The following is a 23,436-nucleotide window of genomic DNA, read 5'->3' as shown; positions in this document are numbered from 1 at the left end:
GCGCAAAGAAATCTTTTAAAAGGATTGAAAAGGTGAAAAAGCAAGATACTCTGTCTGGGCAGATTTGAAAAAGAACCACAGAGAAATTTAAGAAATGAAATATATGATCATTACAATGACCAAGGTATTATGACAGTGGTTGACAAGAAGAAAGAAAGTTAGGACAGTGTTCATAAGATTTTAATTTTTAATTAGGCCAAGGGGATACAGTCTATCAGCATCCCACTCAATGTGTGGTTGGTCCTCTGACGAGCAACATCCACACCACCTGGGAGCTTGCTGGAAATGGGAAATTCCAGCCCGCCCTCCAGACCCACTGAATCTGAGCCTGCATCTTAACAAGATCCCCAGGACATCTGTGTGCACCCTGATGTTTAAGCAGCTGACACGGTTTAGCTTTGTGTTTGCAGGATTCTATCCAGAGAATGGACAGCTCTACCCGCGCTTACACTGATGTGCGTGATGAGTTCAGTGGTCAGCCTCTCCGCCAGGCAGGGGACCGAGGCTCTTCCTTCCTCCAGAAGGCCCCTGCAAGAGAAGACAACGTACACGTCCATCTTCATGAAGCCGGAAAAGACAAGTCGGCCTTCTGCGGCTGGGGAAAGTCAAGGCAAATCCAGTTATTCCCAACTGGATGGAATGTCCTGCAACTGGTACCCAAGAAACGTTCAGAATTGGACTGCATAGAATTGTGACTGAATTTTAGTAATTTTGGGTATTTCAAAAATGGTATAGAATGATCCCTTCCAGCTGATATATTAAATGGGTCTCAGGACATCTGACTAGAGAATGGGTCTTTGTAAAAACACACATAGTCATCTATAGATATGCTTTCATAACACACACACACCCCCTTCTGTGTGTAATATACATATAAGTACGCATAATGCATACTGGTACGTGGGCTTCATAAAAATACATTGACTCGTATTGACGAGGGGTGTGTCTGAACACTGAGCTGGGGGACACCCCCCAAGACAAGAATTTGACCCATGGGCTGCCTGGAGGAAAGCCAAGCTCCTTCTCACTTTTTCTAAATTTGTGTTCTCAAAATGAGTCACTACAGGGTTTTCTACATTTGAAAGGAGTCTTTAGGGAAAAGGGAGCAGAGATGCCTATGTGCGAGGGCACGCTCACACCTACGTTTCAGTTTCCACACTTGTCAATTTTTAAAAATTGTGGTAAAATAGACGTAATATACAGCGTACCATTTTAACCATCTTTAAGCGTACAATTTAGTGGTATTAAGTACATTCACATTGTTGTGCAACCATCACCACCATCCATCTCCAGAACTTTCCCATCTTCCCAAACTGGAACTCTGTCCCCATTAAACACTAACTTCCCACCCTCCACCCTCCCAGCCCCTGGCACCTCCCCTTGTACTTTCTGTCTCTATGAATGTGACTCCTCTAGGGACCTCAAATAAGTGGAATCACACAGTGCTTATCTTTTTGTGACTGGTTTATTTCACTCAGCATAATGTCCTCAAGGTTCATCCATGTTGTAGCGTATGTCAGAATGTCCTTCCTTTTTAAGGCTGAATAATATTGCACCATATGGATACACCACATTTTGTTTATCCATTCATCTGTCAATGGGCACTTAGGGTGCTTCCATGTTTCAGCTATTGTGAATAATGCCGCTATGACCATGGGTGTCCAAGTATCGGTTCTGAATTATACACATCTGCAGGCTTCTGGGAGAACTGAGTGGAACAATGCGTACAGAGCACAGGCATCTCCACCTGCATACACACGTGTGCACTCAAGTTCTCAGTGAACGTGTCGCCTTCCTCTTAACATCTCCTATTCATGTTGTTATCGGCATCTTCCTGGCACAGCACTCTAAAGTTTGTTCACACCGTGATCACTTCCTTGGGTTTGTTTACATAAATCCCCTGGTTTTCAATGCTGGATTGTTCCAAATTTTCACGATTATAAACAAAATCTGTGCTGTACCTCCTTTAGCAGACATCACTGCACACATCTCTGATTACTCTCCTGAGTGGAATTGCCAGAAGTGGAACCTGAACCATGGGGATTTGCACGTTGCTAAAGCACCAAGCAGAGGCGGTGCTGGCACATGCCCCCAGCCGCAGGGGCTGAAGGCCCACGCTCCTCCTTTCCCACAAACTCGCCATCTTCTCATTAGTTTAAGTCTAACCAACTTAGCAGTATTTTCCTTCTCAAAAAATTTCACTTTGGCATTAAGGTTAAAAAAAGGTCATTATCCTGGGATTATAAACTCTCTGTCTATATTTTCTTCTGGGATGCTTATGGCTTCTTTCATGTATTTAATTTTAAACTTCAACTGATATTTATTTTGGTAATAACATGTTAACTAAGGGCACAATTTAATTTTTTCCCAAATATTAAACAATTATCTCAATGCCACCAATTGATAATCAAACTGACGGAGCCCATGGATTTGAAATGCCACAGGTATCAGAGATCAAAGATCTGTATCTGGGTCTGTTTCTGGGCTTTCTACTTTTTTCTATTGTTTTATTTTTGTTTTTATGCTGGTTCCAGCACCATACTATTTAAATCATCGTAGCAAATCCCCTCCTCATTTTGATTTTTTTTAATTGAGTTTTTGCAATACTTTGTGAATTCCTCTTTTGTTCTTCCAGGCAAATCCCACGGTCACTGTCAAGGAGCAAACACATTCACGCCTTTAGCGGGAATACCTGCTCCTGGACACCTTCCTCAGTGAGGACGGAGGTCCCTGGTTTTGGTTTACCCTCAGGACCACACAGCCGGGCGTACCTGAAATATGGGTTTTCCTCAAAGAAGGCCTTCTCTTTCCGCAGAGCCTCAGCCAGGCTCAGTCGGTCCTGGATGTCCTGCTGGCCCCGGCACTTGACGATCATATAACCCTTCTTCAGGTGGCAGATGAGGTTTCGCACCACGTCTACCACCTGCTCCTCGGTGCCTTTGTCCACCAGGTCAGGCTTTGTCAAGATTCCTGAAGCCAGAGGCTTGGGGTTAGAGACGGCCCACGGCTTCGCGGGAGTGTCAAGCAAAGGTCAGTTTGCCCACCTTGGGGGAGGAGAGTTCCCCGGCCCGCGGCTTCCTCCCACCCTTGCTTGAGGGCAGACAATAGTCCCTGCAGAACCAAGGTGCAAGGGGCAGCCCCTCTCGCTTCTGTCCAGTGCAGGAGACAGTGTGCCCTTCACCCTCCAGCAGCAGGGGGGCACTTCCTGGGCTCACTTCACCCCGGTCTCAGCCCTCATGCCAAGGAGACAGCAGCATGGACTCATCTTTCTATTTTCCTTCTGCCCGATGGAAAAGTTCATTCTTTATTACAGGGGCTCCCAAACTTCCCTGTGCAGCAGAACCACCCCAAATGAGTCTTAAAATACAGTCTTAGGCCCCGCCCCAGAGATTCTCATTCAGGTTTGGGGGGGCTCACGGGACTTTCCTTCCTAAAAATTCTCTGGTTAGTTCTGGTGCAGCAGGGGCCTGGCCCACACTTTGAGAAACCAAGGTCCCGCCAGGACTAGCGACACCCTTTGCGGGGCCCACTGCAAAATGAAGATGCAGACCCGCTCGTTCAAATATTGAGGACAGCAGACGGCAGCAGCAGAGCATTAAACCAAGGACAGGCCCTTCTGTGGGCGGGACCCTGGGTGACTGACCAGCTTGCACACCATGCAGCCAGCCCAGGCCTAACCCTAAGGTTTACAGTGTCCGTTAGTGCCTGCTGCCCTGGCCAAGAGACTCCCACCCTGGGCGTGGCAGGCAGCAGGACAAGGAAAGGATGAAAGCCGACTGCTGAGGATGGTGGAGCAGGAAGGTGGGAGCGGAGCACGTCCTGCAGCATCACTGAATACTGCTACAAAGGTGGGCTGCTTCTGCTCAAACCTCTTGTTATGTGGGAAAATAAACAGCCATTTATTTCAGCCACTGTACCCAGGTTCTCCGCTACTTACAGCCAAATATATTCCTTTTTAACATAAAATTTACCATTTTCACCATTTATAGGGGTATAGTTCAGTGGCAGTAAGCACATTCACACTGTTGTGCAGCCATCACCACCATCCAGCTCTAGAACATTCCATTTTCCCAAACTGAGACTCTGCCCCCATTAAACACTAGCCCCTCATTCCCCACTCCTCCCAGCTCCTGGCACCCAACCTTCTACTTCCTGTCTCTGAATCCAACTCCTCTAGGGACCTCATATACGTGGAATCATACAGCACCTGGCCCTCTGCACTGGCTTACTTCACTCAGCTTAATGTCCTCAAGGTTCCTCCATGTTGTAGCATGCATTGGAATGTCCTTCCTCTTTGAGGCTGAGTAATATTCCATTGTATGGATACACCATATCTTGTTTATCCATTCATCTGTTGTGGACGCTGGGGTCGCCTCCACCTCAAATGCGTTATCTTAACTGGTAGAACTGCTTTCTGATTTTGCCCTGCCCCCTGAACCCAGCATGCCTATTATAAGCAGGTAGACAAGGTTTACGAGACAACTTGTAGCCAACCAAGAGTTGAATGTGGCCCATTTCATCTGGCCTCAAGCTTGGTGCAGAGCCCCCACCCTGCGTGTGTGCTAAGAAACACTCACTTGGATTCAAAGAATGCTTTCCTACTATCGGACCACCGACCATTTTCAGGTTCCTCCCTCTGCTTACCTATGGTCCTGTCTCCCTCGGGGTCCACCTCCTGAGCCATGCTCAGCGCCTCCGTGGTGGCAATGTCCACGTTACTGGGGACCACCACCAGGTTGATCGTCTCTTGCCTCTGGATGTACTTCCTGATGAGTGTCTTGATCTGTAAGAAAATGAATGCGCTGCCTTGTAAATATTCCAAATGAGAGTTGAGACAGGTCCTGACCCTGTATTTGCTTCAGGCCCTCAGAGTCCTGGGAGTGTTTCCTCAAAAGAAGTAACTGCAGAGAAATGAGCCAACAGCACTAGCCTGGCAGCACTCCCTAAGCCAGAGTTATGAGAAACTAAACCACGAGGTTTTAGCTCATTAACTATCCCCTAAGACCTCAAGTCTGACGGTCACCATGAAAAAACAGGATGCCAAAAGAATGACTTGACTATTCCTTAAAACTTTAATCCATAGGGTAAGATTCATTGACATGGAAATATCATTGTGCTTGCTTCTAATCCTCTCTTCCCGCATAAAACTCCCTCCTGATACATGGCAGTGGAGATATGCCACAAAACGTAACTATAACCAAAAACGAGTCACAGGCTAAAACACTAACCACAGGCAAAGTGCATTTCCAACTTTGCCTGTTTGTCTCACTCTCCCCAGAGAAGCTTCCATCCAATGTGGAGGAGACTGAGACCATTGTGCTCTTCAGATTCCCCACTCGACACCTCCTAACTGTCGCTCTTCAAACTCATCCCTGAACTTACTGCTGCTCTAACACAGCCCCCTTGACTCCCAAGGCTAAGATGAGGACGGAGCCTGAAGTTTTACCTGACGTCCGATGTCGGCTGGCTGATTGCCCACGGCCACCCTGGTGATGCCAGGAAGGTCGATCAGGGTCAGATCCGGGACATGAGGAGAGCTGACTTCCAGAGTGACTAGCTCCTGACTGATTCCCACTCCTTCCCCAGCAAGGACATTCTGGGCTAGAGAAGAGGGAAAAAGGAAAAACTGAAGAGAGCTTAGGATAGAAGTCTCTCATGACAGCAAATCCTCTGAAAGCACTTTCTGGCTGCTGTGATCCACGGATAAAGGCATATTTGGAGCAGATCCACTTTTCTGGAGCTTCAAAGGATGACTCAGTGTTCTCCCTGCTGGTGGCCAGAACTGTCTGCAGAGACCTAGTGCAAACATCTCTAAAGATGACACTGACCTGTACCGGTCCAAAGCTCAGCAGAGCCCAGAAGTCGCTCCTGGTGTCACATCTAAATCTCTTCCTTTGATGTATTAGGAAATTAACAAGGAAGTAAAATTAAAACAAATAAAACTACATGAGGATTCCTAAAACATGACCTGGAAAATTACAGGGGGGAACATGCTTATTTCAGGCAAGATGAGCATCGGCAAGGGATTTCATTTTGCTCCTTCCTCCTAAATAATGAAAATTTCAAGATAAGAATTTATTTCATCAAATTGTTGGCTAATCCCACTTTACTTCTTTCTACATCCAGAATGCATTTTTGATATGTTCTATACCGGTCAAGAACCTAGAATGGAAACAATAGTAACAATGGTACGTGTGGCATAATCTACTGATTGTTCCTCCAATATCGATTGATCAGAGACACTGTCATGAGATTCAGGCCGGCCCATGGGATATATGTGAAAATGTTACCTACAACTTCCAGAAAATGTGCTTAAGAGGCAAGGATATGCCCTTTGCCAATGTTCAGCTGGCTGCAACGTGGACTTGCTGACTAATTCATGACAGGGCCTTGGAGTGGAGGCCACACAGTTTGGAGAAACAAGAGAGGAGTCTTGGTTCCTGACACTGGAACCCCCAACCCAGCTCTGGTCTGCCCACCTCCAGACTTTCACAGGACAGAGAAGTAAACTGACACGTTGTTTAAAGCACTGTGTTAGCAACTTGCTTGCACAAATGGCCTTGACATTCCCTTCCATCTCTGCATGCATGCTGCCTTACATGGTGACTTTGCCACTTCTCCCATGGAGTGAGAGTCTGCCCCTTGAAGCTGGGCTTGACCATATGACTTTATTTGGCTAACAAGACATCACAAATTGTATTCCAGTAGAAATCAAAAGCACTTATGCTTGGGGGCTTGCCCTCTCTTGATGCTGGGGACCCTTCCACCACCATGTCAGAAAGCCCAGCCTAGCTTCCTGGAAGATGACAGACCACATGGAGAGAAGGCTTGGTCCTTTCAGCCGAGGGTTTGGATACATGACTAAGGCCACCCCAGACTGTTGGCCCCAGCCCAGCCAGCCCGGAGGAAAAGTAGCACCCAGCTGATACACTGAATCATGAGAAATGAACAGTTCCAATCCATTAGGTTTTGAGATTAGTTTGTTACACAGCAAGGGCTGACTGATACACACAGTGATTTTGAGTTTTCTGACCCAGGCAGCCAACCTAATCCCAACAAACACACAATAACATTTTGACTATAACATTAACTTTTGTAAAATGGTCAATAAATGTTCATTAGTGCATCCACCTTTATAGAAGTCAAACCCATCCTTTCCTACTGCTGAGTATCACTTCAGGCCACTTTTGTACCATTCCCAGATGGCTGAAACTTAACTGCATGACACGCTAGAAAGAAATTAAAGTCAATAAGGAAAGAGTTACTTATTTACCTCATTAACGCTTAGCGGCAACTAACTGTGTCACTACTTTGTCCTGGTCTACTTCAAGTGCTATTTCTCCTTCTGGATGTTTCAAATTGATAAGATGATCTCCGTGGTCTGCATCTATTGAGACCTGCCATAAATTAGCCTAAATTAGGATTATGCAAACACATGGATTCTGTTCTTGGAGGAAAAGGCCCACTTGTTCTGAATAGGCTTCAGTGGTGATCCAGTCAGCATTTGGAAGGACTTTTAACTAGAACAAGGGAGGGGGTTCCCTAGCCCCCCACCCCAATTCCTCTTCCATCAGATCCGGGGAGTGGGGAAGCCCTTGAATAAGGGACAGATACGCCATATTTGGAGGCAAGCTTTAAAATTTAAAATTCACATTATTCTCAGATACTTACTTACAGACCAAGCAATAAACTACTGGTGTCATATTCTGTCTAAAGCACTGGTCTTAATGAGGGTAAAAGAAGAGAAAATACAAGGGAGCTGAGGGCCTGATGCAGAGGAGGCAGGGAAGGAGGGAAAAGGGGAAGGAGGGAGGGAGGGAGAGAAGGAGAGAGGGAGGGAGAGAAGGATGGAGGGAGGGAGGGAAAGATGGAGGGAGGGAAGGAGAGAGAAAGAGGGAGGGAGGGAGGGCAGGAGGAAGGGAGAGTTCCCAAGGCAACAGGACAGGCCTAGAAATGGAAGAGTGGAAAAAATGAGAGGCAGAACCCGCCCACTTCACACGGTTTGACCAGACACTCAAATAGGTGCTGACGTAGGAACATGGGTACTTACCTTTTCTGACTTGCTCTTCCACATCCAAAGCATTTGAAATCTCAACCTCGATATCCCGGTAGCTGACTTTGCCTTTCCACTCATCTTCTTTCACCAGTCTTTTCAGTTTCAGCACCAGAGGACATCTTGTCACAATACCTATGAGGCCACGTCCACATCAACTCTATACTCTGCTCTTAGAAGTCCTATATGGTGGCCTTAGACTAGCAGTTCTCAGACTTTTACATAATCACCTGGGGAGACTGCTAAAACTGAAAACTTGCTGGTCTCACCCTCTGATACTGATGCATTACGTCTGGGGTGGCATCAGGAAGATGCATTTTGCATATGCATCCCAGGTGATTTTCTGCTCTCCAGTGCTCGAAAGAGGCCACTTCTTGCTTCATCCCACTGTTCTGCCTTCAGCTCAGGTGGCAAATCGCACTGGGAAACCCCCAAACTGAGGCAAACATCCTCCACCACTTCCCAGTACACACACTCCACCCTGGACAGGAAGGTGTGCTGCTCCCACCAGGCCACCTTACCACAAACCCCTCCTGGAAACTCCTTCTAAAACCCACCCACCTTCCACGTCTGACCTGTATTCCAAGACCCGTCCCAGGTCTGCCGTCTCCCCTTGAGCCTTCACTGACCCTTGACCTTGTAGCTCAAACAGCACCACTAACCAGAGCACTAATCTTCACCTCCCAGATGGAGGGTCACCTCAGGGGAAGGGGCTCAGGAAAGACATCCACGTGCACATAGTTCTGGGCTGGGGGCCCAAATGTATTTACTTAGTCCTTCCACAAAGTGCCGGTTACATATGCTCCACATTTGTCATTGTGTGAACATCATTGAGTATTCGTACACAAATCTAGATGGTGTAGCCTACCACATGCCTAAGCTCTATGGCACTAATCTTATGGGACCACCACGGTATACGCAGTCCATCATTGACTGAAACGTCATTATGCGGTGCGTGGCTATACTCCGTTAAGGCAGTCCAAGCTGACTAATTCACACGGCGAGTACTTACCACTGCCTCTGGGAAGGGCGACCCCTGAAAGAGCTTCCAGCACGGAGCTCTTGCCCGAGCTCTGGTCCCCGATGACGGCGATGGCAGGCAGGGCCAGGTCCTGCTCCACACCCAGAGCCCGCAGGGAGTCGATGAGATCAATGCATGGGCGTACCTTCTCCTCGTACTGGCTACACAGGTTTTTCTCAATGCTCTGGAGAAAGCAGAAGGGGAGAATTCTGTCACGGCCTGCAGGTCACGTTCCATCAAAGATGGACAACTTCAAACAGCCTAATATGCAGGTTACTGGAGCTCTCAAAAGGTGGTGGGAGAGGGACAGAAAAAAAATATTTGAAGAAATAATGGATAAAATTTTCCCAAACTAGAAAACTATTAACTCAAAGATCCTAGAAGCTCAATGAATCCCAAGCATGAGAAACATAAAGTAAATGACATCAAGGTACATTATACTCAAATAGCTCAAAGCCAGTGATAAAGAGAAAATGTTTAAAGCAGCCAGAGAACATGTTACACACAGAGGAACAAAGACGAGCTTTATAGCAGATTTCTCATCAGAAACAACACAGGCGAGAAGACGGTGGAACAATCTTTTTAAAGTACTGAAAAAACCATCCACCTAGAATTCTATACCCAGCAAAAACATCTTTTAAAAGAATGAGGAGAATAAAGACCTTCTCAGACATATAAAAGTCAACGAATTCATCACCAGCAGACCTGCACTACAGGAAAGGTTAAAGAAGTGTTTCTGGCGAAAGGAAAAGGATGCTGAATGGAAATCTTAATGTACACAAAGGAATCTACACCAGAAATGGTAACTACTACACTCTTAAAATTACTTACATGCCTTTAAAAGATATTTGACTTTTTGAACAAAGATAATAACAATGTATTGTCGGGTTTATGATATAGGCAAAATTAAAATTCATGACAAAAACGGCACGAAGGCTGAGGGGGAGAAACGAAAGCTTACTATGGTAAAGTTCTTGTATCAAACATGAGGTAGTATAATGTCACTTGAAGGTAGACTTCATATGCTAAAGACGCATAAAATAAACTCTAAAATAGTTATATTTAATAAGCCAGCAAAGGCGATAAATCGGAATCATGAAAAAAACTTGATTAATTCAGAGGAAGGCAGAAAAGGGGAAAGGGGAAATGAAAACAGATAGGACAAATAACAAACGAATAGCAGAATGATCCTCGCAGACCTGATTATATTAACCATCACAGCACAGGTGTGCGTCACGGAACAGCGAGGATGCATTCTGAGAAACACACCGTTAGGCAACTTTGCTGTGTGAACATCAAGGAGTGAACTTACAGAAAGCTAGACGGTGTAACCTACTCCACACCCAGGCTCTATGGGACCACCGCCACATATGCTGTCTGTCATTGACCAAAACATCATTATGCAGTGCATGACTGTAAATAGAAATGGTCTAAATACTCCTAGAATAGTCAAAACGACTTTGAAAAAGAATAAAGTTGAAGGGTTAACATCACCTGACTTCGACAATTACTATAAATCGGCAGTAACCAAAACAACATGGTGTTCATATAAAAATGGAGACAGACCGATGGAACAGAACACATGCATATTCCAGAAATGAACCAACATATACATCAACAACTGATTCAACAGTGGTACTGGGACAATTGAATATCTATACGCAAAAAAAAAAAGAATTTGTATCTAGATTTCACACTATATACAAAAAATAACCCAAAGTGGACCACAGAATTCAATGAAAAACCTCAAACTATGAAAATTCTAGAAGAAAACATAGGAGAAAATATTTGTGACTGTGGGTTAGGCAGTGATTTCTTAGATACAACCCCAAAAGCACATTCCGTAAAATAATCAATTGATAAACTGAACTTTATAAAAATTGAAAACACCTGATCTTTAAAAGAGACTGTCAAGAGAATGAGAAGACAAGCCACAATCTGGGACAACAAGTTTGCAAAACATATATCTGGGGCCGGCCTGCTGGTGTAGGAGTTAAGTTTGCACTCTGCTTCAGCGGCCTGGGGTTTGGGGGGTTGGATCCCGGGCATGGACCTATATAGCGCTCATCAAGCCAAGCTGTGGTGGCATCCCATATACAAAAAACAGAGGAAGCCTGGCACAGATGTTAGCTCAGGGACAATCTTCCTCACCAAAAAAACAAAAAAATATATATCTGACAAAGGACTTGTACCTAGAGTACATAGAGAATTCCCAAAACTCAACAACAAGACAACAAACAATCTGATTAAGAAGAAAATACAAGAAAACCATTTTGTTTATCTTTTATCTTTTTCTTTCTAACTGCTATTTTGGGAATGCTTTACAATATACATAAATTTTACTAGAAGAGTTCCTTTATATTGTGGTGAGAAGCTCTTTATATTTGGGGGCAGGTGCGTCTTTGCTTTGAGGGGCTGTCCTGCACATTGCAGGAGGTTTAGTAGAATCCTGGCCTTGTTCACTATTCATGACTCAACCTGAGTTGTGACAACCAAATGTCTCCAGACACTGCCATATGTTCCAAGGGGCAAAAGTGCCTCCAGTTGAGAACCACTGCCTTACAGAATGCACGAGCACAAAATTTCACATACGGGGAATGTGGACGAATTTCAGCAGAGAAGGGGGTACTCACTGAAGGATACCCTTGACCAAACTGAGTGGGGCTCCTTGAACCCTCTTCTCTACCAGGCCTCTCCTCCGCCTGCTGAGCCCAGACTTAGCAGAGAACCCTGCTAAGCCAGTTCATCCAGCATCCCTTCGCATTTGATAGCTCCTCAAGTTCCTTGCCCCATCCCCCATCCTAACCGCATCCTCTTAGCAATTCTCCCTCCCCCGCCCACTGGCTGTAGACCACCCCCCCCCCCCCCCCCCCGCCTGTCCTTGTATTCCACGTTGAGCTTAAGCTCCCTCCCCTGTTGCAACAGCCCTGAATAAAAGCCTCCTCGCCAGTTTTTAACAAGTGCCCAGAGTAGTTTTTCCATATCACAACATTTAAGAAAAGTCTGGAGCACACACCTCCACAGGGAAAGCCCCATGGTGACCGTGCCCGAAGCCTGGCTGTGCCTTTGTACCCATCGGCAGCCCCAGTCTCAACCCTCCTTATGGCTTCTTCTTGTTTTCATTTCTTTATGTCATCCATTCACAAGAGTTTATGAAACATGAATAATAATCAGCAGATATACCTGTACCAACCACCTGGGCTAAGAAAACACATATTCCCAGTACTGAAGACACTCCAAATACCCCTCCCCAGTCCCCTTCTTCCTACTACCCCTTGCCCCCCCCCAGGGTCCCTCTGTCCTGCGGCTTGTGATAACCATGTTCTTGTTCTCTACAGTTTTGCCACCTATTCATCTTTCCCGTGATAACACATTGCTCATTGTTGCCTGTTTTGGAACTTTACATAAATGGGATCACACTGTATATTTCTTCTGTGACTTGATTCTTTGGTTCATCCTTGTTTTTTAGACTTGCAGAAATTAAGAAAAGAAACCTTAACTAAATTGGAGTGGGGAAGGCCTGGAGGAGGAGGTCTCATGTCCCATGTATCACAGATGTCAACTACACCAAACAGAGCAAGAGGAACGTTTGCATCTTGGACAGGAAGTACAACTACTTTACTTCTGAAGGAAGATTTCTCTTCCCACCCTGCAACAGCCCAGCCAAGGAGAAATGCCACAGCTCAGCCAAGGAGAAGCCGCAGCAGCTCAGCCAAGGAGAAACGCCACAGCTCAGCCAAGGAGAAACGCCACAGCTCAGCCAAGGAGAAACGCCACAGCTCAGCCAAGGAGAAATGCCACAGCTCAGCCAATGAGAAATGCCACTGCTCAGCCAATGAGAAATGCCACAGCTCAGCCAATGAGAAACACCACAGCTCAGCCAAGGAGAAATGTCACAGCTCAGCCAAGGAGAAATGCCACAGCTCAGCCAATGAGAAATGCCACAGCTCAGCCAATGAGAAGCTTCTGCCACCCTGAAATGTTACTTTCTCCCAATGGACTTTCCTTTAGAACAGGCCCGCCCTCTCCCCCTTTTTCTCTATAAAAGCAGCTCCCCTCCTTTCTTTTCTGGATTTGCCTATGGTTTGCTGTAGCAAATTGCAATTTTTTTGGCTATTCCCAAATAAACTCATTCTGAGATAACATAACAGGTAAATTAGCTTTTTAAGTTGACAGGCTCAACCATCTTGATGCCTGGAACTCCGGTCCATTCATTTTCACCACTGTAAAGAATTCTGCTGCATGAGCATGCCACAATCTGTGTAGGCATCCCACCACCCATCCACCCATGGGCACTTGTGCTGATTCCAGGTTTTGCTACTATAAACAATGCTGTTATGAACATACTCTCCAGTGGATACATGCAAGAGTTTGCATAGTGCTTCTTAAACTTTTGCATGAAGTAGAATCACCTGGAGGGCCTGTTAAAACACTGAGGGTGGGCCCTGCCCCTGGAGTTTCTAGTTCACTAGGTCTGGGGAGGTCTGTGTGTTGGGGGAGGTTATCATTTGCATTTCAAACATCATTTATATTTCAGCATCCTAGGCGATACTGATGCTGGGGGTCTGGGGACCACACTTTGACAAGAAAGGTCTACGCCTAGAAGTGCAGTTGGCAGATCACAAGACACACCCTCTTCAACTTGACTGGAAAAGGCCAAGCCACTTCCAAGCAGGTGGGTGTGAGGGGTGTGAGTTCTTAGTGCCCCAGGCTCTGCTGGTTCCAGCAGGCAAGAGACGGACATGGGAGAGAAACGCGGGGAAAGGGAAAGTTACACAGGGTGCTGGAAAGACGGGTGGACCTTCTTACTTTTCCATGTCCTTCAACATTGTTTTTAATATTGTTTAAAATATTGTTGAACATTGCTCATGAAAATGGAGTCAGCTTGAAGACGCTGACGATCCATGGTTTTCAAACATGTAATAGCAATAAATTGGGCAATAAGTACCCAGACTCTACCTGCATGTATTCCTCTCAACAGCCACACTGAGTAAACGCTATTATTCCCATTTTGGAGATGGAAAGCCAGGCTTACACACCAGAGAGGAATAACCACCCAGGATCATACAGCTGGAAGTGTCAGCCTTGGGATCAAAGTCAGGTTGGACTGATTCCAGAAGCCCAGTTTGGTTCCCACCAAAACTATGTCTGGATTCTGGGAAAAAAAGACACCACATGGCTTCCTTGTGATGGAATGTCACAACGACATCTCAGAGGTTTGCAGCTGGAGACTGAACCATGACATAGGCACATGATAACACAGCGCTCCTTGGACCCGGGGCCTGGCCAATGCCCACCTGAGCCAACCAGCATCTCGCCTGGTTCCCCAGACCAAAATTGCACCCCAACCAGCATCAGCTAAGGCAAAACATCTGCATACAGCCGCAAGGAGGGTCGAAGCAGAATGAGTAGAGGATGCGCACGCTGGCACGGGAGAGATGGGGAAGCAGACACTGCTGTGCAAAAGGGCAGCCTGAGATGGACACAGCTCATGGCCGCACGGATAGAGATTGTCGGGCAGCAACTTACTCTTTTCTGATTTGTCTCCTGTATGTCAGCATTTCCATTTAGTAATTGTTGCTTGGATACGGAAGCTGAATCAGGTCTCGTCATTTTCGCTTCAGAATGAACCATCTTCTTCCTTTATCAGTTCAGCTTAAAATCAAGCAGATCAGGATTAACACGATTCAGAAGCCGGGTACATGCAGTCCCGGGAACCAAACCCACAACTAGACACACCAGGACACACTGTGAGCTCACTAACTCTTTATTGACTGAAAAAGAAATGACAGGAGGACTCCAACGAACCATACATTAGATGAAGACAAATGCTGTGTCCCAGATCAGTGATCTTCAAGAATACGCTTCCATACCCCCAACGATTTTCTTTAAGTATTTCCTGTTACAATTTTAGGTTGAACATCAAAAAATGTTTTTACTATAAATTTAAAGAGTTGCAAACGATGCAATTCTGATGCAATTTTTAAATTTACATTTAAAAATAAAATTGTTATAGAACTCTTTCCAATGTAGCTGAGGGAATCTAAATATTATGGCAATTTGAAACCCAAACCTATAGTTAAAAAAAAAGTATGAACTCCAAGCCTTGTACTCTGTCCTTTTGATCGTCAACTTCTTATTTTCATTCCATTTCCCCCATGTAAGTATATCTTAATGTCACTCATTTTATTCTTGAAAGCATTTAATTGACCACTTTATCATACTTGTCTGCATTCAAAAGCTACATATGCATAAATTTGAACTTCATTTAAAAATTTTTCCAGGACCACAAGTCTCTAAATATTAAGTTTTATACACTAATAATCTTGGATGAAAGTAAATGAAAATATTTCTCCTATGACTTGAAATAAATGTTATAAAAAAAATAAAGCACTTACTTATCTCCAATATAGCTTCCTTTACTTGACGATGGACCGCTGACTGCTTGGACAGAAACGCAGAGCTGTTCTCCACCTCCTTGAAATCATGCAAAACATACAAATTAGGCCCAAACCCGACCGAGTAAATGAGCGTATTCATCCGGATATGTTCCCACAGCTGAGAATGGTGCAAATGCAGAGGGCACGCGCTTTGAGGCAGAAATGTAGTTCCCAGAATCCTTTTTGTAAATCTTGACTATTTTAATTCTAAGACAGATGGATGAGGCACAGAGCCTTGCTGTAAATTTCCTACCTGAATCAACATTTTTTTATGATGCTGTCTATGCTTCTTTTCACAGGACCCTCCCCCAAGAGTTGTGCAATCTTTGTCAATATTGGTGCAATTGAACGGGCAAGGTGGCTAAAAACAAACAAACCAAACCAAAACAAAACACGAAAGGGAGAGAAGGATACATTTGGTCCTTCATAAAGTGGGAGAAAGGTGATTTTGAAAGGCGATCAGTCTTAAAGAGCACTTATGCAATTTGGCAATCTGGAAATTTATGCCCAAACCCCCCTCACGCCTTCCTGAAGACTCAGTGCCCAGGGGGTCCCAGGCTGGGGCCCCAAGTTGAAGACCACCGCTGCCTCAGTTGGCCTTACTGCGCCCAGCCAGGTGGCATCCTTGGTCTGCAGGGCTAGCATCCCCCATGACCAGAGGTCCAAATTGAGTCAAAATAGGACTTTGTGAATGTATTCCCTGCCTCTGTTTGTTTCACAAAACGACAATCCTTGAAAGCAAAATCTTGTGGATTTTGTCTGTACATCTCAAATGTCTGTACCTTTCTTGGATCATCTTTGAAAACCAGTTTGGATTTCAGGAGCAGGGCAATCTAGTCATTAAAGCCAGTTTCTTGCTCATTCATTACACTCAGCATCCAGCTGCAGTTGTCAGACTGAACTGAATGCATTCGCCAATGGTGGCCGTGGTAGAGTCAGGCAGTGGCCACCCTGAGCCTTCTGGCAGGCACACCACCTCCAACCTCTCTCCTTTCCAGCCCTCATCCTCCTCCCTACTGCACACCCCCAGGGCTCAGGGGTGGGGTTACTATACCAGGCTCTCCTCTCACGCCTCAGGTTTGGGTAGGGAGGGGAGCAACTGCCCAGGTGCAGCACACTCCTTCCATTCCTGCCCAGGCCAAGTGTGTGTCCCCTCAAGTTCCCATTGTCCATGGAGGTGGCTGGCTGGCTGCCCCTCCACTCCAGATTTTAGGGAGTGCTGGCTGCCTACAGCTTCCAGAAGTGGATGCCACCTACCACGGTGTCACTGGAGAATACCTGCCCTGGGGAGTGTGAGTGGCATCTAAAGGTTGTCCAGTGGATTTCTATCCTTGTGGGAAAGCTTCCTCAGCCCAAACCAAATAGAGGGTTGGGAGGGAGCATTCAGCACCCCTCAACTCCTACAAGCACAATCTCTACCCCTGGGACCACCTGCAAGCGCATCCTAGAGAATGCCTGGTTCATAGAGTCTGTAACTTGCCCAACATAATTCAGTCTAGTTTTAAAAATAATCTTTGAAGGACTTAGATTTGCTTTTTCTCCTGAAAGTGTTTTGCCTTCTAAAAGCTCACCGACATATGAATTTTTTATGATTAAAAGGGAAAACATCTTGTACTTTAGACCTAATGCTCTCCATCGAACCACACTGACTGTCAGGAGGCAGGGAGAAGGGAAGCCGGGAAGGAAATGGGACGCACGTCCACGGAAAAGGGTGGGGAACTCCCTGCCAGCAGGTCTGTTCTAAAATAGAAAGAGGAGGACGCGGTTAGACATTGTAGGAGTCGTTTGGGACTGATAACTGGAGGTTAGCATCACCTGACCTTGCTTCCAGCAACTTGATTTAAAATTTGCCCAAATAATTGCGAGAATCCCACATGCACAGCTCAGCGGTCACCCGCGGTGGAGAGTGCAGGTCTCAGCATCGCCCGGCTTCCTTCTGCCAGCCCCCACGACTGTTTTACGTCTCTCCATCCCCCCAAACTACGTGCGTCCACCCCACTCAGTCGCACCCAGCTGCACAAGCTACAGGAAAGACCCTAGTCATCTCCCCATCCCCTGGGAGAGAGAGCGTACACCGCACAGGGCACTTCTGCGCATGCCTCGTCTCTCCCACCAGCCCTTCCTTCCCACCGAGCGGCTCTGGTACCCAAAACGTCCTCGCCAGCCGTTCGGACTTGCCTGTATTCAGCAGGATCGGTGAAGACCCCTTGTCTCTGCGCTTCCAAGACCCCCCCCCCCCTTCCCCCGACTGTTGACTTGTTCAGTTTGCCTCGCTAGCAGGAAATATAAAATGATATCAAGCAATGATCGGCGTCTGGGGTGGGCTCCTAGGCCACGCAGCAGTGGATGTGAAACTTTCTCAGTGCGTCCCTCCCCCCAGTAACCGGCTTCCTCAGAGACCCCTGGGCCTCCATCCCCTCCACCTTCCCACCTCCGCAAGCAAAAACCTGCAGATTAGGGAGGCTGTTTTTGATGTCACCCAGGCGCCCTGGAAGTAGAATCAAGCGCGCTCTGAGCCCCGGCCAACAACGCCATTATTATTATTATTTATTATTATTATTATTAATTATTATTATTACTACTAATACTAGCCCCTGCAATGCCCACATCCCGGAGCACTGGTCTTCGCAGCCAGCGGCCCAAATGCTCCTCTCCGAGCCCCCCTGGCCGGCTGGAGGGTGCGCGGAGCCAGGAGCAAGGCACACTCACCCGTCGTCACGCAGCGACGAATGCCGGGCGCCGGCTGCTCCTCCGCTCTATACCCCGCCCGCCCCCGGTCGCGGAGAAACGAAACTCCGGGGACGCGGGGGCCCCAGCGGAAGGGCCGCTGGCTAGGAAACGAAACCAAACCGCTGCTCGGCCCCCGGAGCGGCAGCCTCCCAGAGGCGCTGCGTGTGCGCGCCCGGCGTCAGCAGCAGCCGCATCCCTGGGAGCTGGAGGGAAATGCAGATTCTCGCCACCGTCCGCCCCCGCCCCCGCTGAATCAGAAACTGGGCCGCAGGGCCCAGTAACCTGAGTTTGATCAGGTCCTTGTGACGATTCTGCGGCAGTTTGAGACCTGCTGCTCTAATAGCCTCGAGTCATGCAAAGCGGAACGCAGCCTTGACCCTAGCCAGTCCCTTAACCCCTGGCCTTCTGAACAGATGCATTGATAATTGCGGGTCTTAAATTCCTGCCCAGGGTTCACTGGGGTCATTCGGGTACCCTTAGGGATTCTCAAGCATTCTGTTAACGGCGGTCCCTCCCTCCCCCTCCACATGCAGACCCGCATCCTCCTCCTCCCCAATTCTCCTGGTCCACTTCAAGCCTTCCCTGGAGGTGGGCTCATCTGATCTCTCCAGGATGGAAATGGGTGGAAGGTGGGGGGCTGAGGTCAAGCAGACCCAATGGGAGTGGCCCTCCCTGTGGGGCCTCTGTGCGTGAGGAGTAACACTTGCCTTTGGAAGGGCCTGGCACCCCACCTCCTTCTCCTGAGCTCCACTCAGAGTCCCTGACAACACTTCCCCCCAAATACTCCTCTGACTGTGAAGGTTTGCCCCCAGTCAAAGGCCTGGAACCTGCCCGAGCTCTAAGTTCTGGGGTCAGGGAAAGCCTGCAGGGAACCGAATTCAATATGGCTGCCCCCAAGAGAAGGGGAAGAGGCCCCACAGCCAACTCGCCGGGCTGAAGTTGCCTGGCTCTGCACGGTTCCTTGCTGGGGTCTGGGCAACCCCATCCAGGGGGCCTGGTAGGGGAACACACACTCTCCCTGTAATTAGAGAGGAAGTTTTGCGGCCACTCATCCCTCTCGGCCTCAGCTACTGCACAGTTAGGAAGAAGAGCCACCCCATTTCCCAGTGGGCTGTGAGCAGCCTGGGGTGGAGCTTTCCCAAGGAGCAGAAGTGCCCCTGAAATGGAGGGGAAAGGTATGCATGGACATAAGACTCAACTCTGCGCAACGATCCCAGCCCCTTCAGACCGCAGGAGGCTCTCCCCAGCGACTGCTGTTCAGGAATGAATTCAGAAAGAGCCATAGGCAAAAGTGAAAGCCAGGCGGGGCCGCAGCCTGCTCCAGCGCCAGGACGAGGGCAAGGTGAGGGAGGTGGCTGTGGTGCCAGATTTGAGGAGCCACGCATCTCAGGAGGTGCAAGTGCCCCCTTAAATTTGGCACCCAGACACTTCACAAGCCTCCCCGTGGCGCCTCCCGGCCTGAGATTCTGGTAGCTCATCGTTTCTACTTTGCACATTTCCTGGCAGTTCCCTGAAGAGCCCAGGGGCTTGGCTGGGGTGTAATTCAGTAATAACACAGTAACAGCACATAGGTTCTGAGTAATAGTATGTGTGGTCTCCTTCACATCCACCCTGTGAGGAGAGTGAGATCATCACTTGCACTTTACATATGAGGAGTCAGCTCACTGCTGGGTCCCTAACGAGCCAGTGGGAGAGCGAAGATGGCATCTAGGTTTTGATTCCCAGCTTTGCGCTCTGTAGCATCTTCTCGCCGTGCTAAAATCGACGAGATGCAGCTCCTGTCCTCAGGAAGCTCCCAGCCTTCCACCTGAATTGCTGACAGGTTCCTTCTCTACTCAGGAAACATTGACTACTCTTTAGTCTATGAAATAAGTTTGGGACTCTTAGCTCTTGGGAATTGTCCTCCAGGCTCAGCACCCAGCTCACCATCCCTGAGCACGACGCACGCTTCTGCTGGCCTGTCCTTCCCCCCGGTTCCCGGACACATTCTCCTCCTCTGCCAGGTCCCAACTGTGATGTTCCCTGTCTACACAGCTGCCCCTGGGAGCCCCTTCCAGACCTGGGTGTCGCCTCTTCTGGCCCCCCACCACCTTAGCTCAAGCTTAGATGCTCTTCATCTCAGATGGATGTTCTGGATGGTCGGGGATGTGGCCACCTGCTCCATGAAGCTGTCAGCTCCACAAAGGCAGGCCAGGGCCTTATGAAGCTTGTATCCCCCCAGTGCCTACCACCTACCAACAGCAGGTGCTTAGTAAGCGTGGGCTGAATTTAAGTGGCCTGATGTGCACAGCCACTTCAGCCCCTGGGGCTCCTGCCAGGGCACTTACTAGTGTTTCCTACCTCCATTACAACCTATCTGACAAAAACACAGCATCCCCATGGCAGCATATTAGTGGCCAAACAATCACACTGACCCAACCCCAGCTGCCTGCGCAGTCATGGATGCCCAGGGCTCTCCAGGTCTCTTCAGTCTTTCTCCAGCCCCCTCCCACCTGCCTGGCCTGACCCAGACTTGCCAGGAGAGCTGAGCTGGTATTAATGGAAAGCCATACTTGGCAAGCTTCCAGACGTTGGTGCCTACCTTCAAACAGTGCATTTGCTTAAACATCTGGGAAGCAGAAAGCACCCCTGTTCAATGCTGCAGGGCACCCCACTGCAGGGGTGGGAGGGGGTGGAGTGTTCCAAACTGCTCAGCTTGGTGTGCAGGACCTGCCTGTGCCCAGCCTCACCTGGCCCCGCTCGGTTGTAAGGCTTGGATGGAAGGCTCCTCACAGAACCTCGCCCAGCTCAAGGGCACTCCTCCTCCTACACCTGCGCCTGGACTTCTTCCCAGAACGCGGCCTCCCTCCGTGCTTCTCCAGGGCTAGCGGACTTGCTTCCTGGGAGACCCATGCTTCCCGCCCCACCCATGGAGCAGGGCCTCATCACGCTGTCTTGGCCTCTGTGAACGCCCTTTCTGCCACCAGCTGTCAACCGGGCGGGATCAGGTCTGTGGTGTTTGCTATTGTACTTAGGATCCAGCACAAGTCCTGGCATAGTGTTTCAATATTTCTAGAATAAATGAATGAATGAATGAATGATGAGTCGGAGGACTGTCTCTGGTCCTGCAGACGTGGTCTTCAGGTGACCTCTGGAGAGTTACCTTGAGCCACTGGGTTTCCTTTTTGTCTCCTCCCCGCCTCTCCTCCGGATGTCGCGTTTCCCAGTCAAAGCAGGTTTGGTTTTGGTTTCTTTTCTCCTTTTCGGTTCGCAGAAACGAAAGTCAGGCGGCGCAACCTGCGATTCTTGAATCCGGGGGGCCGGGCGGGGGGCGACGGGGCGGTGCCGGGTGGAGGAGGGGGCGGTGCCGAGAGGAGGAGGGGGCTCCCAGAAGAGGAGGGGGCGGTGCCCGGAGGAGCCTATATACCCGGGAGGAGGCTCTGGGCCCGCGCTGCCGCTGCGACATGGGGTGGCTCCCTGGACACGGTTATGCCATTTTTGGGGCGGGGGGCGGGCAGGGACGGACGGCAGCCCCGGAACCCTCCGGGTACCGTGTGCACGTCTGACGGCGTCAGGGCCAAGGGGCTGAGCGGCGCCGCGTCTGTCCCTCCCGCAGCGCAAGTCCAGGGTCCGGAATCATTTGCCCCGTTTCGTTTTCTCCTCTGTGCTTGTGACACAGACCCAGGCTTCTCAGAGGGTAGTCCTGGGAGCAGCATTGGCTTCAGCTGGAAGCTTGTTAGAAATGCAGGGTCTGGGGCCGTCCCAAGAAGCTGAATCAATCTGCATCTTAAGGGCATTCGCCAGGTGGTTCGTTTGCGATTCAGGCGTCAGACGCCTGGCGCCTGCAGGTTGCTATTTATCTGGTCCTCTTGGCAAGGCCCTGGCCCAGCTGAGAGCCCTGCCCCAGGGGACAGATGCTGAAAGTCTGGTGGAGCCAAGCTGTTGGCCATGGGCCCTGGTTTGGTGTACACGTGGCCCAACCCGCAGTCCCTGGGGAAGGTCCGTGGCCATTACAAAATCATTTTTCCGGCATAGGGCCAGCTGTCCTTCTGGCATTCGCTTGATGATCAGCACTTTGTGAAAGTTTGTTTTTCTCATAGGAAAGACGGTAGCACGTGTCACTTGCCTTCCGGGACCTCTCCCAGGCGGTCATGGGAATTGTCCCAGACTGTTCTTTTCCGGCAGTTCTTCAAATTCCAACCCGGGTTGCTTCGTTTTTTCTGTGCCTGCAACTGGGCTCAGTGTTTTATAGTATAGGAAGTGGCAGGCTTGCTTTGGCAGCCCATGTGTAGGAGAGGAAGTGGAGAGACTCCAACACAGTGTCTCTCTGTTAAAAATGCTGTCTTTGGTTATGGAGCATCCATGGAATATTGACCCTGTCAGGCACTGGGTCAATTTGTTTACACACATGATCTCCAATATTGCAAAAATCAATCAAATGAGAAATGGAAACTTAGGGTTGTTGACTCAAATAAATCATAATCAATCTATAAATCAAAATTGGGGCAAGTTTATTATAAACCAACCCAAAGGACCATACAGCCCCCGAGAGTGCTCCAAAGAAGTGGGGTGCACAGAGTGGTTAATACCATCTTGGAACAAAGAGCATACATCACCTATGATAGGAATGTCCCTTTTTTTTTTGAGGAAGATCAGCCCTGAGCTAACATCTGCTGCCAACCCTCCTCTTTTTGCTGAGGAAGACTGGCCCTGAGCTAACATCCTTGCCCATCTTCCTCTACTTTTTATATGTGGGATGCCTGCCACAGCATGGCTTGATGAGCAGTGCCATGTCCGCACCCGGGATTGGAACTGGTGGACCCCGGGCCGCTGAAGCAGAATGTGCAAACTTAACCACTGCGTCACGGGGCCGGCCCCAGGAATGTCCCTTTTACAATAGTCAGGAGACTGCTTTGCTGGCTCAGCAGATCAGTGGTCGCAGGGTGAGCACAGCAGGTCAGTAATTAATCCTTAGTTCCCAGGAAGAGATGCTGATCCTTAGGAAGTGCTGATACAGGGGGAAGTTTCATCCCTCTCTTTAAGGACATCATTCTTGTCTTTGGGATATAGTAAATGTTTAAAGCATGTGTATGATGCATCTTCAACAGGCCATGTCAGGCCTTTTGGAAAAACAAGGTCAGGTCGAATTAGTTTTAAACCACGTGGCTTCCTCATATGCTCCAATGTATCCTATTGCTTGTCATTTATTCATC

General features: G+C 48.4%; 1 protein-coding gene across 3 annotated transcripts in view; it reads right to left on the bottom strand.

Moving 5' to 3' along the window:
- MX1 (MX dynamin like GTPase 1) overlaps positions 1-22,319 on the bottom strand; it is a 35,674-nt gene extending 13,355 nt beyond the window's left edge. Inside the window, exons 1-9 of one of the 3 annotated variants that reach the window (XM_070488922.1) lie at positions 20,826-22,319; positions 15,473-15,551; positions 14,604-14,729; positions 9,066-9,258; positions 8,051-8,188; positions 5,447-5,601; positions 4,645-4,783; positions 2,772-2,970; positions 450-528 (exon numbers count right to left, since the gene is read on the bottom strand). In XM_070488922.1, coding sequence (XP_070345023.1) covers positions 450-528; positions 2,772-2,970; positions 4,645-4,783; positions 5,447-5,601; positions 8,051-8,188; positions 9,066-9,258; positions 14,604-14,708 — 1,008 coding nt within the window. In that variant the 5' untranslated portion in view covers positions 14,709-14,729; positions 15,473-15,551; positions 20,826-22,319. Of the gene's footprint in view, positions 1-449; positions 529-2,771; positions 2,971-4,644; positions 4,784-5,446; positions 5,602-8,050; positions 8,189-9,065; positions 9,259-14,603; positions 14,730-15,472; positions 15,552-18,223; positions 18,500-20,825 lie in introns of those variants that run through there. The other 2 variants (XM_044751157.2, XM_014839277.3) reach the window with 2 other exon arrangements.
- Between the last annotated feature and the right edge of the window lie 1,117 nt (positions 22,320-23,436).

Source organism: Equus asinus, chromosome 18 (genome assembly GCF_041296235.1).
Source record: "Equus asinus isolate D_3611 breed Donkey chromosome 18, EquAss-T2T_v2, whole genome shotgun sequence".
Taxonomy (NCBI): domain Eukaryota; kingdom Metazoa; phylum Chordata; class Mammalia; order Perissodactyla; family Equidae; genus Equus; species Equus asinus.
The sequence above is the reverse complement of the archived record's forward strand: the minus strand, read 5'-3'. Positions and strand labels throughout refer to the sequence as shown.